Source organism: Apis laboriosa, unplaced genomic scaffold (genome assembly GCF_014066325.1).
Source record: "Apis laboriosa isolate Shangri-la unplaced genomic scaffold, ASM1406632v1 scaffold1321_cov151, whole genome shotgun sequence".
Taxonomy (NCBI): Eukaryota; Metazoa; Arthropoda; class Insecta; order Hymenoptera; family Apidae; genus Apis; species Apis laboriosa.
The window spans coordinates 174,424-191,246 of record NW_025221248.1 but is presented as its reverse complement, the minus strand read 5'-3'; the positions used below and the strand labels follow the sequence as shown (position 1 = coordinate 191,246).

Sequence of the window (16,823 nt, the reverse complement as noted above, 5' to 3'; positions counted from 1 at the left end):
TAATATCTCATTGACGAATTATAACTTTTGAGACATAAGCTTTTAATCCCACTATCATACAATTCCTGCAATTCCAATTTGTTTCAATAAATGAATTCTTTTATCTTATACTTATCTTTTGTCTTTTTTTTTTTATGTATAGTACTATGCCGATCTCTATCAACTGGCATTACATACTGCCGGAATCAAGACTCGATTGTTAACGAAACAGATTACATATAAATTAGCATCAACAGTCACTCAGCTTCTTGAACGTACCAATGTAATCAGCATGTCTTCTTAATCCGATCAAATATCATTTGTCAAAATGAATACTATATAAATGTTTCATAAAAAATAAAAGGGAAATAAAATTTAATAAAAAATTCGTTTCTCAAACGAAATTCTCTTTATTCGGATATACAACGTATGTCGAGCATAAAGCAATATTCAGGAAATAAATATCTCCGTTCGATCAATTTATCAACGATATTAATATTTATAAAACAATATTTCGAAGGAAACACATAGCGATATCGAATTTATGGCTAGAAAGTTAATGGATGTATTTTATTCTTGGGTTGGAAGAATAAAATAACAGAATAAAATAGATACGTAGATAAGACTGAGTCGGTTATTAGATTCGAGATGAAAGAATGAGATATGAAGCAAATAACATATTCATTAAGGATTTATGAGATTTGATCAATAAAATATAATATAAATAAGCAATACAACAACAAGTAAATGATAGTGCATTAAATCTGCATTAAATCAAAAAATATGATCAAAATAGTATTTCACGAACTTAGCTACAAGAATTTGATTAATGCAAATATCTTGTTAAGCAGATATTTAACTAAGCAAATCTAGCTACGCGGATTTGTTTATGCGATTTTCGACAATGAATGATATGCATCATCGCAAAACTGCAATTATATTTCGAACGGAGTTCGTTTCTTTTTTCGTTTGTTATATATCCTCCCCTCCCCTCTTCTTTTTCCCCCCTCCTTTCGTTTTCTATCATTTGTAAATACATAGTATTTATTAAAAAAAATTTTTTTTTAATATTTTGCTCTATTCATCTTCCTTCTTTTTCCATTTTTCTTCTTAATTTTTTTCTTAATAGAACAATTCTGTGTATATATAACAAGCAAAAGAAGTAAAAAATATATCATGTATTTACAAGGATAGGACATAATCGATCGTGAAATTTCTCTCTATCATTTGTTCGCTTTTGTTTTACCTTCTTTTCTCTTCTTTTTTTTTCCTTTTATATTCTTATATTTGTGCTTACTTCTTTGACTTGATCAATAGAATTCTGTTCATTTTATCTATCATTTCTACGCATATATTTTCACTGTATATTCTAACGCACAGCATATCAAATAATACATTGTCACAAAAATTTCCTCTTCTGTTTCGAAGAGATAAAATATGATCAAAGATCATGTATCATTTTATATTTACTATGTTTTCTATCTAACATTTATGTTTCTAAATATTCTCTTCTCTAATAACAATTTTTCAAATTGTTTTATTTAAATGAAATCAAGCTTCTCACCTTTTCCTTATTTTTCAACTCTTTTTTTTTCCATTTAGAACTTTAAACAAAAGCTAATTCATATATTAATCAAATAACTTATACATATAATTAGAATTTGTCAATTTGAAAGTTGAAACATATGCATATATATAATAAATACTAAATCTGAAAGAAAAATCAATAAGTTTTTTTCACACAATCATTCGAATGAATATTGAAAAAAATGATTATGAAGTAACAAAAGGAAGAATAGAAAATTCCATTCTTTTTTTAATAATTTGGTCGAACGAAAGATCGAAAATCTAAGAAAAGGCAGTAATCGCGTTTTACGCGGTGTTCTAATATCGTATCAATTTGATTCCATGTTTTGATTCATTCTTGATCGAATAATGCCATTCTTATTCTCAATTTACTATCAGATAATGACAAATCGTGTCATGCATAAACATAACAATAATGCAAAATGAACATCTAATTTCAATTTCAGGTTTGATTTGTTATATTTGTTAAACATTGAAGAATGAATTGTTTTTATGAAATCGGTTTAAAATCTTATTAACGTTTGTTTTATTGTAGTCGCACTAGAACTTGACTGGCAAGTTGCTTACGATTGAGGTAATCCATAGTATAAGGCCCAATTCGCATCCAATTCGAATTAATTTGTACACTATGTAATATACAATATATAATACATTTGTTGATTGAATTTAAAATATAGATTTTGGAATTAACATGTATTCCATCTAAAAAAAAAACAGAGGAAAGCGAAAACAAGAGAAGTAGAAAAAAAGGGAAAAAAGAGGAAGAGGAAGAAACACGGGAAGAAGAGGAAGAAGTAGAAAGGTGAGAAAAAGAAATAAGAAATTTCGCAATAGATTGTTTGAACAATAAATCTTTGGTGTCAGACAGATTAATCCCGATATAGAATGATTATATTTTATCATTATATATCTATTTTCATTGTTAATTTGAAAAATAAAAAAAGATATGCAGTTGCAATAATATTATATGCATTATAGTTCAATTGGAACTATATGACTGATCATTATTGTTGAACGAATCGTGCGAAAACTTTTTCTATCTTATCGCAATTTAAACAATTATTAAACGAAGCAACTATAAAAAACTAAAAAAGAAAAAAACTAAAAAAAATCTAAAAAAAAGAAAAAGGGAAAAAAAACATCCAGGAGCCGAAAAACATGTTCAATCCGCCATTCGCGTTTACTTTTGGCACTTTTTCTCCAATTAACTGGACTAATTTTCTAAATAATCGCGTATAATCATATATAATCACTCAAGAACGCGTTTACATTACAATAGTTGACTAAACACGATCGAGCGACGATCGAACATATGTATGTACTTATATGTTTATAAATGCACAATGAATGTATTTATTTAAGAGCTAAACACTATGAATTTTACACATGGCATTTATCAGATACATACACACTCGCTCGGTTTTCGATTTCAATTGAATAAGAATGTTTCAACATGTTTTTTTCTTTTGAAGGAGGGGGGAATTTATTTTTTTCTAACAGATTTATGCCAAATCGTAATATTTTTTTGTTTTTGCATTTCAACTGTTATGCAACAGTATAATATACAATCTACGATATACAAATGTTAGTCTAATTGATTTTTTGTGCTACCTGATAATTAGGTGTACACACATATGCGTATTTGTGCAAATTTTTTTTAATTTTATATGCAACAGTGCTCGTGTATATATATATATATATATATATATATATATATATATATGATGCGTACGTATATGGACATAAGTATATACGTGCATGCGTGCGTGCGTCGTCTCATGCATTGTATTTAATGCCATACCATCAACATGGAAATACAATATATGTTCATGTGATGGATTTAGACGAATTTAACATAACACGAAAAAAATCGATTGATTCTCGTGTAAAAATTCGTCGCTCGATCTCGCTAGCGTGATACGTAGCTTGACTAAAAAGCGGCACGCTTTTTATACGCTCAATTATTATACATTAGTAATTTGTTAATTTGTAAAATCACATAATGTAAAAATATTCGATCAGTCATCGATTATGCTGCTCAGAATATATATCTTTGCTGCAATATCGATTTTTACACTTTCAGTCTACGCATCTAACCTAAAAGCGCTACGCTAAACGTAGCTACGTAACGCTTTTCAGTTTGTGAATAATTAGAATTATCGTTGTTTCTTTCACGACGCACTGCACATTCGACACATATACAAGAATATTCGCATTTCGGCACACAAATACCACACGTATATGCAAACGTACATATACACGTACACGAGCGCAACATACTTATAATGTATGCAAAATCGCCATCTGAATTTGATCTCAAGGATCTTTCTACGTGTTATCGTTAACAACAGCAAACTATCGAATTTAACGCTTAAGATTAATTCAAGGTGTAACACCGATCACAATTTTCATCGCTTTCAAAAGATTTCCGACTAAGTCGATACAAAAATTCCGTCAAAAATATCGCTGTTTTATGGATTCTACTTATGAAAATTCAACATTATATTCCGGTGTCTTGCTCCGATTGTATTTCTATGCAATGATCAATGATATATCATAAAATAAATAAAGAAAAAAAAAAGAAATGATTGATTTGATCCTGAATGGATATATGATAAACGAAAAAAATACAAGTAATATGAATAAAGATAAAAAATCATCACATCTAACATTCAATTAGAAAAATAATATCTATTAGTAATCTTCATTAAATGCAACATTATTAAAAGACAATTATAGAAAATTCATTAAATTTTTTATCGTTAAATTTTTTTCTAGACCAGTCATAATACCATAATCGAAAGACACCGGATATAAATAGAGTTGAGGACGCTTGACGCATCACGGATTTCGAAGCAACAGTATTACGTACTCTATACGTATTTACTCGTGCAAAACAGTCATAAAAATAACATTCAATGTTAAATGTCAATAAAAATTTAAAAGTAATATTAATTGATTACGCTTTCGAGCGTCTTGTCGGTTCCTCTATATATGTATATTATATGTATATGAAAACATTGCGATGCATGAGTCAAAGTTGAATCATGTGAGAACGAATTTATACGCAAAGATAATGAATTCGATATATTCATTCTAGAATCGTTGTTGTACATAATAAGAAAGAAAAATAAATAAATAACCAACGAGAAGTACCGATATTGAAGAGAATAATTTAACTGTAACACGAGAGAAGTTCCTCTCGCTAAGAATAATGTTTTATATGCTCATCATATATTCTTGAAAATGGGGAAATCTCTCTTGTAGAACTTCAATCTTTTCCTTTTTTCATTCTGCATTACAATCAATCGAATAAGAAGAATTAAATAAAATAGCAACCATCGATCTACTTTTAAATTTTTGACATTTTGGATTTTATTGGGATCTGAAACAAAATTGAATCTAAAAAACTAAATATATAAACATCTATTTTATGTTATTTACATTCGTATTGATAAATTATAATAATATATATATAATAATATAATAATATATTTGGCAGTTTTTGTTATGAAAAAAATTTTTATAAATAAAAAACGAAGCGATAAACAGATCTTGAAAGTATAAGATTTCGAAAAAAAATTGAGACGAGAAATAAGAAAAAAAAATAAAAAAAAATAAAAAAGAAATAGAAAGAAGAAATAGAAATAAAAAAGTATGTATTTAAATTAAATTAAATTTAAATTATTAAATTTAGATTAGATTTAAATAAAAATTTTTGATTAATATTCTAAATATAATATACAAATATCAGATATATTTGAACCTTTATTCCGGTTTTAATCGATGCCATTGTACGATTGTTTGTCGTGGCTTCGTAATCATATCTTGCCAATGTTTTGTTTCGCTTGCTCCACTTCCGTTTTTTCCTGAAAGTTAACGAAATATTATTATTATTATTTGATATAATCGTATAAATATGCATATAAATTAATCATTATTAGTGTCAATCAATATCAAATTTGTATAAATAATTGAGCTAATCAATTGACTGTACTATTCAAAAAAAAATCATTTTACCTGCAAGTTGAATTCGTCCAATCAATTCATTTCGACCAATGTTATCAAAGTCCATTACCATTACGTCTAACGAGCATTCGCGAATTTTTTCCCATGGTACGTTGAATGAGAAAGCTTCATTAAATACTGGATTTAAAGTACATTTAAATATAGGAGTTTTTCGTTTTTCAATTCTCTTATCTCCAAATTGTAACCATACTTTTACGTACGGATCTAAATATAAAAACCGAAGAAAAAATTAAATTTCATCGTTAAGTTTTTCTCTAATTCGCAGTTTCTATTGGTTTTTATTGGTTCTGTAGAAGAGAAATGACATAAAAAGGAAATATATTGAAAAGACATTATAAATTTCTTTAAAAGTCTGCTTAAAACGATTATCTTTTTATTTTATAGCGATTCATGCATATGCATATCCAAACAGGTATTTATTCAAGAATAATAACATAAATTGTCTGTATCTTTCATTTATTATAATTGTTGATTAGATTTTCCATTTATAATTATCATTTTTATAATTATTTTTTTCAAAATTTTATTTTATTACTAAATATGTATCTATTGCATATTAAAAAATTCTTCTTAAAAATTTGTTTTCACTTTTTTTAGTTCAAATATAACACAAAAAAATAATACAAAAAAAATATAAGAAGCAATAAATATTATAAAATAAATAATGCAGTAAAATAATACAAAAAAAAAGTTCAATAGATCAATTGCAAAATCTTTTAATATAGCCAAATTATATTTGTTAATATTAGCTAGATTAATTAAATAAGTTATCTTTAATAAATAAGAAACTATTTTATTTGTTGAGTTAAATGAATCAAATATTGGTAATAGAGAAATATTTATTATAAATAAATTTTCTTTCAAATTATTTAAAAATTTTGGCAAAAATGTATTACAGATTTAATCAGTATCCAAGTTAGAAGATTGGCAATATGTGTATGTAACATACATATACATTTAAAAATGTTGTAAAAAAATAAAAAAAAGTTTAATCCAGACTGGTTTAAGAAAAAAAAAGAATATTATATTAATAACAGTATTTATGTTAACGACGAAATAAATTGACAATATATTGTGATCTAAATAATAATATTTAATAAAATAATACTATACTATAATAATAATACTATAATACTTAAAAAAAATAACACTTTTATAAATTTCACTATTTTTTTCAATACAATCAATTTAAAATCTTTTGATGATGATGAAAAACTTTTTTAAAGAACGAAAAAAAAAACATGTGAAAGATATTAATAGTATTACATATATTTATAGTTAAATATGATTTTTCCAATGTTGTTATCAATTTAATAATCTCTTTCCTAGTTTTTTTTATATCTTATTCGATTCAACAATAACAAAAATATTCCTTTCATGCTATTTCTTTGCTATATAAAGAAATGATTTCCTTACCTGATTTCCCATTAATATCCTTTGCTTTCAAATTTCTAGCTTTCAAAAGTGTCAAAGTCAATACGGAATTACTCGGATGATAACATAAAGAACACAATAATTCTCCACATTTATCTTTTGCTGGAGGTTTTAAAGCTTTCCAGAACGAAGGTTTGTCCGAAAAATCGACCTATTAAATGATCATTAGATAATTTCTAAATAATTTGAAAGGAAAAAGAATCGATAATCCAATAATGGAAGTTACCTGACATAGCGGAAGAAACATTTCTCCAATGGAATCATCTCTTGAAAATCGATCGTAATCAAATACATGTAAATGTAACACTCGACTTTGTAACTTTTGAATTGGAAAACCTATAAATAATAAAAAAAAATAATAAAAAACGAAAAAAAAGATAAAATAATAATTGCAATAATATAATATAATATTTAATATAATTTTCAACGCAATCACTGAAAAAAATCCAATTTATCAAACCTATTTTAATTCGATATTTACCTTCGAAATAAAATGTTTCGTTCCATCGAGGATTTAGCGTGCGTCTCTTTATCTTCGTTTCAAGTCGGTGTTTTTTGTCCGGCAGAAGAGTTACACGAACGTAAGGATCGGACGTTCCGGATAAGTCCTTTGCTGGCAAATCTTTACCCTAAATCCGAAGAATAAACTTTGTCTATATGATGTAATAATTGTCTTGTAATATCAATATACATTATGCATATATCAATATATAGATTAACCTGTATAATACGTAGGATAAGCGTAGTATTTTGAAAGTCATATTCCAGACTAAAATGAATTTGACCAACGTTTTCGCTGGGCTCCGAATTATCAATGTACATGTCCACTAAAGACATCGATCTATTTTGTAGGAATGCTTTCTAAAATAATAATGAAGATATTTTTTATAAAGAAAAAAATATTTTATTAATAATAATATTATTTTAATAATTTTATTAATAATAAATTTTTATAAAGAAAAAATTATTCATGCAAAAAAAAAAAAGAAGAAAATATGAAGAATACATACGGAAGGATGTTCTCCTTTGACATTTTGCAATTGTTTATTTTGTACTCCAATCGTCGATGTACGAGATTCAACTGTTCCACTGGCCACATTTCCGGTACCAACATTCGCCCCGATGCTGATACCACTAGTCCCTGCATTCACAGTGCCAATGCCAGATACAGTGGCGCCTGCTCCAGATCCAGATCCGCTACTTCCCGTGGCTACTCCGCTTGTCGTCAAGTTATTCGCACCGACACTTGTCCCACTACTTCCGCCTGTGCCACTTCCACTTGCCGATGATGCTGGTTTATTCGCTGGACTACCGGTTGTTCTACGACAAAATCAATTGACAACCATCTTTTTAAATCTCAAAATCCAAGTATACACAATGTTATTCATTCCCATGTTTATGTTTTAGTTGTCATTATTACCATTATTATCATTATCATTATTATTATTATCACCATCAATATCATTATTATTATTATTATTATCATCAATATCAATATTATTATCATAGTCTGATAATGACACAATGATATTGTGACGTCATCATCGCCGTCATTGTCATTGTTAATGTCACCGTAATTGTCATGCCATATGTATTTACGTTTCAGTTTCGTTTTTTCGTTTTTCACGAAAAAAAATTATTTCTCTATCTTACATCATCTCGATTTTGTTTCACGTGCATTTATCAACTACGATGAAATCTAAAGCATTTATGATGCATACAATTTCTATTTTGGCATAGCTGAAGCAATCGTGAGATTATACGATTTTGTCGTTGAAAGCGAACGACGATTGTAACAAATATAAACTATGATATATTCTAAATATATTTAATGTAAATATATTTATATGTATCGCAATTATACAATGGCTATGTTTATCTTATATAATTTAATATAATTTATATAACTTATACAATTTAATATAACCTAATATATAACTAAATATATAGATAATATATATAACTTAAATATTCAAATTTAAACATTTGCAAGAACACAGAAAAGTAATTATATTTCGAATCATTGAAATATACATTGTCAAAATTTTAAATAAATATCACGATTTTATTATTTTATTATTAAAGATATTTTGATAATCAATTTCGAAAGAAAAGAGATTAATTTTCTATTTATTTCCCATTCTCTCTTTTTCTCTCTTGTTCCTTTGTTTTTAACGTTCAATTTCTTATCTAATTAATCTTGATAAAAAATATTAGAGAGAATTAAGAGAGTATTTCGAGGAAACAGCGGATATAAAAGTAATAATTTTTCATAATTGTTGCTAGAAAAAACGTTTAAAATTTATATTTTTTATTGTTTAAAAAAAAAACGAAAGACTGTTGTTTGAAATGAAAAAACAACTTAAAATCGAAGAAATTGGAATTTAGATTTGGGAATTTTATTTCAATTGAATTACTTACGCAGATAAAGCAGCGCCCATCCGCGAATAAGATATTCCCATTAGGAAGAAGAATTGAAAGAGAAGATAGAAGAATCAAGTGAAGCAATATGAGAAAAGATTAGTTAAAAATTTTTTATTATTCTTTAACTGATATACTTACTCCAGTTGCGCTCTGGATTCCAATAGTAACCCCAAAAGGATGCATGAAACACAAAAAATTAAAATAGAATTTTATGAATTTTAAATCTTAATCTCAAATTCGACGAAAAAAAAATGAAATACAAAACATAATAAAAAATTGTTCAAATTCAATAGAACCACAAATATTTTTTTTGATATCATAAATCAAATATTCTTTGCTTTCGTTTTTATTTTAAAACGTGACTCGATTTATATCATTTGCAATAGTAATAAATTTAAGAAAAAAAAAAGAACTTCAGAAAAAAACCTAATTAAATAAAAAGAAAGTTAGCGAATGAAGGAAGGGAGCAGAAGGATAGACAAAAGACAGATTAAAGACATAGAAACAGAGAGAGAAAGAGATAGAGAGAACGTACCCATTTCACGAGTCATTGTTCAGACAAACATACTCCATCACGCCTTATGTTTGCAAATCTTTATCGAAAGGATCATTATCATGCTAATTTTATTCCTAATTTAAGTTGCCGAGTTAATACACATTTCTTACCTGGTAGTGTAATATTCGAAGAAGGCAACCAGTATTTCCAAAGATCTCGTGACTGCAGCCCACATGATTTTATTGTTCCGAGTGTCTTTAACCACGATTATTGCGTGGACGCGTTCACATTCCCGTTATTAAGTTTTAGATATAATCTATTTGAATAAAAAAAAAAAAACGAGAAACAAAACTCTTTCTATTTATATGTGCATTTTTTATCTTTTCCTTAGGTTTCAATTTTTTTCTTCTTTTTTGAGTATAAATGTTTGATATAGAATTTTTTGAATTAAATATTTTTTTCAAATTACAAAACTTGATATTCTATTTGATCTAATTTTTAATATTTTGATATAAATTTTATTTATATATAAACAATAATATAATAACATTGATAACATTTTATTTAAGTTATATGTTTCATTACTTATATTCTGATAAATATCGAATTTAATTCGATAAAAACATTTGCAATTCGAAATTATGAATATTTTATATTTGCAAAAATTTGCATCACGACATGATACCATTTTAAGGTATATTTAGCATTTATGCATAAAGTTTTTCGATTAAAAATACTTCAAATGAAATAATACTATTATTCATCTATATCAATAATTACTATTATTGCGTACTCATAGTTTCCAATGTTCACGAATATAGAAAAAATTAAAGAACAATAATCAAACAAATTTAAAAATGTGTAAGTTTTTAAGAAACTTAAAAATTTAGTTAGTTAATTTAGTTAAAGAACTATAATAATAACAGTCGATAGTATCTCGAAAAAATCCCAGAAATTTATTCGATTATTCAGTTATTCAGTTGGTCGGTTAGCCCGTTAGTCGGTTAGTGGATGGAGGGGTTGAAAGAAGGGGAATACGATCGATCTTAGCTACATTCGCTGATATCACTGCCACTGTTCACGCCATCGCCGACGTCATAATCACCGCCACTACTGTCATCGTCAACAACTGAGATAACCACCACTATCATCTCAATTCATTATATTGTTACTGTTTTTGTTACCAATCATCGTCCAGAAATAACTTGATTATTATTACCATAACGTTGCTGAATAGCAGCAGCGTGACCAGCGACAATCATGCGACACGTGAACAAAATTAAATATACATTATTGATTCCTATACGAAGACTACGTTACAGATTAAGTCTTCTGATATTATTGATATTCAAGAAATAGAGAACAAAATTTCAAAACTAATAGAAGATATATTAGGTCACGCAATAATGTTTGCAAAAATCGATGAATAAGGCGCGCGCATACTGAGTACGTATATATTTTTGTTACGATTAAATAACAAGTAATATCAAAACAAAATTCATTTTTTCATCTATATATATTATTTCCGTATATCAGTCTCCTCTTTTCGTCATCATTCTCTTTGAAACTTGTTATTCAAAATGTCGTTTAAATGCGTTCTGATTATTGATTGATTTATTACTAATAATAATAATCATGTTTGTCATAATAGCAAAATTCTATTTCTTGAAATTTTCTTTTTTCTTTTTTTGTAAAGCGAATTATCTATATTCCATAACTTCTTTTTTTTAAATTCCTTTTAATCAAAAATATTAGTAACGAAAAGTGCATTTGACAGGAAAGAAAATTGTAAGAGAAGCGATCGATTGAAACGCACGCGCATGATAAAGGTAAAAGTTCCTGGCCGTGATATAGCTCGGTCAATGCCGAAGAATATTCAAGCAACAGGTTCCCAGTCGATGTACACGCGGACTATAAATTTTATGAGAAAATACAAAAATATCTTTCTTTTTTTATCATCGCATATTAACTAAATTTAAATATTTAAAACTATTTTGTTTTTCTTCTACTATAAATTAATCACATACTCATGATGAAATATCACTTTCTCAACTAGAGAATATCAATCAAAATATCAATCATAAAATATTATTTGAGTAACAAGATTTTATTGTGGAAATATATTAGATATTTTATACACATTCTGCATTTTTCAAAAAAGAATTTTATTACTATTATTACTATTCTTATTTATTTATTAATGCAAAATACTTCAAGTGTTATTAAGATATAGTATTTTGTATATATTGTATTTTAATAATTTTTTATTTTGAAAATTTTATATGAGAAAGAAGACAGAAAAAAAATGGAAATGCAATATAGAGAGTAATTGCAAGCAAAGCAATTGCAAAGAGAAAGAAAATAAATCAAGTAAAAAATGCTTTAAAAAAATTAAGAAAAAAGAAAAACTTATTTATTAAATTATAAGCAATTTAAGTTTGTGTTAAATAAAATAGACAAAGATAGAATGAAACCGCTTTATTTTTCTTTGTCGCTTCATCTAATGCAAATTTAAATAACTAATTTAATAAATAAGCTTAACTTAATAAATAAATCGACATTTTTTATCATATATATATATACACGTATAATATATATTATATTGTCATATATATAATATCAACTTTTGTAATATAATATCAACTTATTTTAATCATCAGAATCGATTTTCTAAAAATGTCCCACACAATACATTAACACTTTGTATATAAAATGATATAGAAAAAAAAATATCATTCGATTCATAACTGATTAGATCGATAATTAATTATAATGAAATTGTATTCATTATATAATTCAATTTATTTTAATTATAATATTGAATTATATTCGTAATCATTTCAATTTAAATTTTTTAATTAATCTGTAATCTTAAAATTTTTTTGCTTTTATTCAATTCATATATATGAAGAACTTCGAATTAAGATCTAATTAATTTAAGATAAGACATTAATCTAAATATATTATGTATATGCTTATCGTTCTTCTATTACACCTATATTACGATATCGTCGAAAAAAATCGTGTATTTTTTATATTAATATTTTTGTATTTATTCTTTGCCATTCTTTAATTACTCACCAGTTCTTTAATATTTCCAATTGAAAATAAACAATTAATTAACAATAAAAAATTTAAATGGAGATAAATTTGATAAAAGATATAATAGTAAAAACATGTTATATTCGAAGAATAATACGCAAGATTCGATATATATAAGAAAAAAAACAAAATGGATTTAACAATTAAAATCGAGAAACGAAAGTTAGTGAACTACACAATCGTGAACTATAAGCCATAAGCCGTAAGCTGAAGCCATAAGCCATAAACTGTAAATTGTAAATTCTTCACTGCAAATTATAAATTATCGATAAATTCAAACAAGAACGCGAAATTCTCGTTATATAATCGAAGAAGAAATTGAAATATATCACGTTCGCTTTCATGCGAAAAACGTGCACATTTTTCTCTTTCTAACTGCAATCGCGTCGCATCACTGACTAAACTTTTCTCCTAGGTGGAAAAGCCCTGGTCACATATATACATCAATGCATTCAAGCCTTCGATACATTGGCGCCACCTCGCTGCTCATCAAAGGAATATTCAGGACGCCATAGAAAATTTCTCCTACGCACCAGGGATCAAACGCTTGCGCCCCTCTTTTCTTTTCTCTCTTTCCTTTTCTCACTTCTTCCTTCTCTTTTAACCCAGACTTACCCCTCTTTTCTTGGTCAATCTCTCCGCCATGGTTATATTACTTTATCATATCCTATCTTTACCCTTTTCTACTTACATATTACTATCCTTCCTCCATTTCTATCCCCTCCATTACCACTACCACCATTACTAACATTGCCAGACTTCTCCCACTATTGTCACCACTACTATCCTATCTTTACCATTATATCACCACCACTATTGCTTTACTACCCTCTCATTCTTATCAACCATATATATTTTCCTGGTCGGTATTTCATTGGTTCTCTCTCTCTTTCTCTCTTATTTTCTTTAGTTTTCTTGCTCTTTTCTTTCTTCTCTCATTTTCTCTTGTTTTGCTTCTTCCTTTCCTCCCTCCTTTCAACCTATCTTCATTATTTTTTCCAAAATCATTATTTAATCGTAAATTTCGAATTAATTATCATCAATAAATTATATTATTGCTTAATATATTCCAATTATTTAATAATATACATAGATTTTTTATACAATTTTCCAATATATAAATTATAGAACATATCTTTTAATTTTTAAACATATAAAAAATCAATTAAATCATTAAAAATGAAAGAAAAAAAAATATAACATACAAATTATAGAACAAATTGAAAAATATCTATTTTTATAAGCAAGAAAGAGTCACAAATCATTCAAATGACAAGTTTGATCAAAATTTGTTTTTTGTTCTTCTTTTGTTTAGAAAAAGCCTGGAGCATCGTTGAATAAAGTGGGCCAACTCCGGTGTTCTTTCAATTATTCGTATATATCTTCGTTGTTAGATGAGAAATAAAAAAAATGAAAATGGGTTACAGATGCGTGCGCAACCGAGGTATGACCGAACTTTTACTAGATAATGAATATAGATATCACAAATTATTCATGTATTTATTATATAATTTTTTATTTTAAAACATGTTAAAATTTATGAAAATGCAAATAAAAATTTTTAATAGGTAATAATAACTATTACCAAATAACTATTATTAATCCATGATTTAATAATCTTAATTTTTTTTTCCAAAGAGATAGGAATAAGCATTGTATATGTATATAATTATAATTTCGAAAATATAATATATATATATGTATAAATATATAAATACATAATTTATGTACATACTTATACATATTTTTTTATTTATTTTCTTAGAAAATAATCACTTTATATCAATGTATTTTCGAATTGAAATTGGAATCATTATGCTAAATTGTTTTGTATGATAAATAAATTAAATAATATTGATATATATAAATTTTAAATATAATTTTAAGAGTAAATAAAAAAATAATTTCTCTTTTTGCTTTTTGATCTATTCTCTCTCTCTCTCTCTCTCTCTCTCTCTCTCTCTCTCTCTCTCTCTCTCTCTCTCTCTGCCCCCCTCCCTTCCCTCTTCCTCCCTCCCTACTTTCTCTTTCTTTCTTTTATATTTTCTCTTTTTTTTTCTTTCTTTTTTTTCTTCTTCCGTTGCTACCTCCTCTCTTCATCCCTTCGCCCTTTCTCTATAATTTATTTTCATTATCAATTTTTTTTTTCTTTATTGCCTACTTGAATTTTTTTTAATTATACCACATATTTATAAAAACATATTGATTATAAAAGAATAGAAAATGTTTCTTTTAGAACAGAAACGAAAAAAACGAAGAATGAAAATCGAAGAATAAAATTAATAGTATAAGTATTACTTCTATGAACCAAGTATTACTTCCTCAGCTAGATTGAATGACATCGGGATTTTTATTTCATAAAATTCCTTTAAAATTTCGCATGCTTTGTAAAATTGTTACTAAATAGTTACAGAAAAATATTTTGTATAAAAGCAAGATCAAAAAGACGAAACAGGTCGAAGAGAGTTAGTACAGGTAGCAATATAATTATGTTGTGCCTATCGTGAGAACGCGAACGATTCGCGCGTGGATAATAAATTTCGGAGTTGCGATAAGCAAGTGCGCGCGATATATGTCAAAAGGATCGAGAATGCGTTGGGAAACTAATTAACTAGATGACGATGAAACGCAATAAAAGCATAAAAAAGCCAAGCAATCAATTATTATGCGCGCTACGTGCCGATGCCTTCTAGCATCCTGGTTACTTGTACCACGTCGAATCGATTACGTGCTCGACGAACGGTCGAGTTAATTTACTCACAGACTCTGCGACAAGAACCGCGACAGTGCCAACTTGCTGATTCGATTGTTTTTCAGGCCATCCAACATTGCAGAGGCTGCGATTTCCATATTCGATCGTTCCCTGAACCAAACTAGAAACGGAACTACTTTTCGTATTCGTTTGTTTGTAGACTTTTTGAGCTGATTATCGAGCAATGAAAACTTTTGATGCATTAACGAACGAATTCATCTCGTACATTCTTCTAACGAACGAAAATGCGTCTCCGCTTGTTGTCGATACCGAAGAGGATCGATATATTACAGTATTATATGTTGACTGATGATGATGCTATTCCATGGGAGTAGTTGTTCGAAGAAAAATATATTAATTCAATAGCAAAGAGCGAATTATACAAACACTATTACGAATTTTCTTTTTTAATTAAATGATTATTAATTTTTCTTGTTTTTTTTAATTCAGCTTGTTGAATTTGTGATACATTTTTTGTCAAATCGTGTCGCATGATTCAAAATTTTTTATGTTAATTTTGATAATTTTCTTCTTTCTTTTCTTTTAAATTTCATAACATGCTTGTTACAAATATTAATGTATTAATGTAATATTGTATAATAAATACATTGTAATAGATATTGTATAATAAAAATACTCCTCTTTTATTCTTTGTTATCCTTCCTTTTTTTTTCGTTCTCGCTCTTTCTTTCAATTTTTCTTTTTGTTTTTTTTTTACATCTCCCTTTCTTTTCACTTTTTATAATTTTTTTTCCATTGCTATTTTTTTTTGCACTTTTTTGAAAAAAATAAAATTTAATCCCAAAATACCGCCCAATATTTTACACATTTGAAATCCACTTCTTTTTAGAGGCACTTTTATTTTTACATTTTTATTCTCCTTATATTTTCGTATTCTTTCGTTTTTCTCTTTCAAGCACTATTCCTTTTTTCCTTTTTTACGAAAAAGATTGAAGATAAGAGAAAATCAATTCCGCGACAATTTATACTATTTTCCTAACGGAAAAAAAATTGTTCCGC

At 26.9% G+C, this 16,823-nt stretch overlaps 2 protein-coding genes across 15 annotated transcripts in view; one reads left to right on the top strand and one right to left on the bottom strand.

The window, feature by feature from the left end:
* LOC122720754 (dynein axonemal intermediate chain 7 homolog) overlaps positions 1–14,600 on the top strand; it is a 46,405-nt gene extending 31,805 nt beyond the window's left edge. For 4 of the 5 annotated variants that reach the window (XM_043947674.1, XM_043947678.1, XM_043947675.1 and 1 more), the window contains one exon: positions 143–1,585. In XM_043947674.1, coding sequence (XP_043803609.1) covers positions 143–283 — 141 coding nt within the window. In that variant the 3' untranslated portion in view covers positions 284–1,585. Of the gene's footprint in view, positions 1–142; positions 1,586–14,366 lie in introns of those variants that run through there. The other variant, XM_043947677.1, reaches the window with a different exon arrangement.
* LOC122720756 (synaptotagmin-7) lies at positions 2,896–16,411 on the bottom strand. Of its 10 annotated transcripts, none has more exons than XM_043947689.1 (11): positions 15,813–15,930; positions 10,120–10,265; positions 9,592–9,603; positions 8,040–8,349; positions 7,750–7,890; positions 7,511–7,658; positions 7,256–7,365; positions 7,012–7,180; positions 5,587–5,799; positions 5,333–5,435; positions 2,896–4,951 (listed from the first exon to the last, which is right to left on the bottom strand). In XM_043947689.1, the coding sequence occupies exons 2-10, from the start codon at positions 10,182–10,184 to the stop codon at positions 5,335–5,337; spliced, it is 1,269 nt and encodes a 422-aa protein (XP_043803624.1). In that variant the 5' UTR covers positions 10,185–10,265; positions 15,813–15,930; the 3' UTR covers positions 2,896–4,951; positions 5,333–5,334. The 10 variants fall into 10 exon arrangements, with proteins under 10 accessions (XP_043803624.1, XP_043803625.1, XP_043803626.1 ...); XM_043947690.1 differs by lacking the exon at positions 15,813–15,930 and adding an exon at positions 13,031–13,076; XM_043947691.1 differs by lacking the exon at positions 15,813–15,930 and adding an exon at positions 11,004–12,045.
* Between the last annotated feature and the right edge of the window lie 412 nt (positions 16,412–16,823).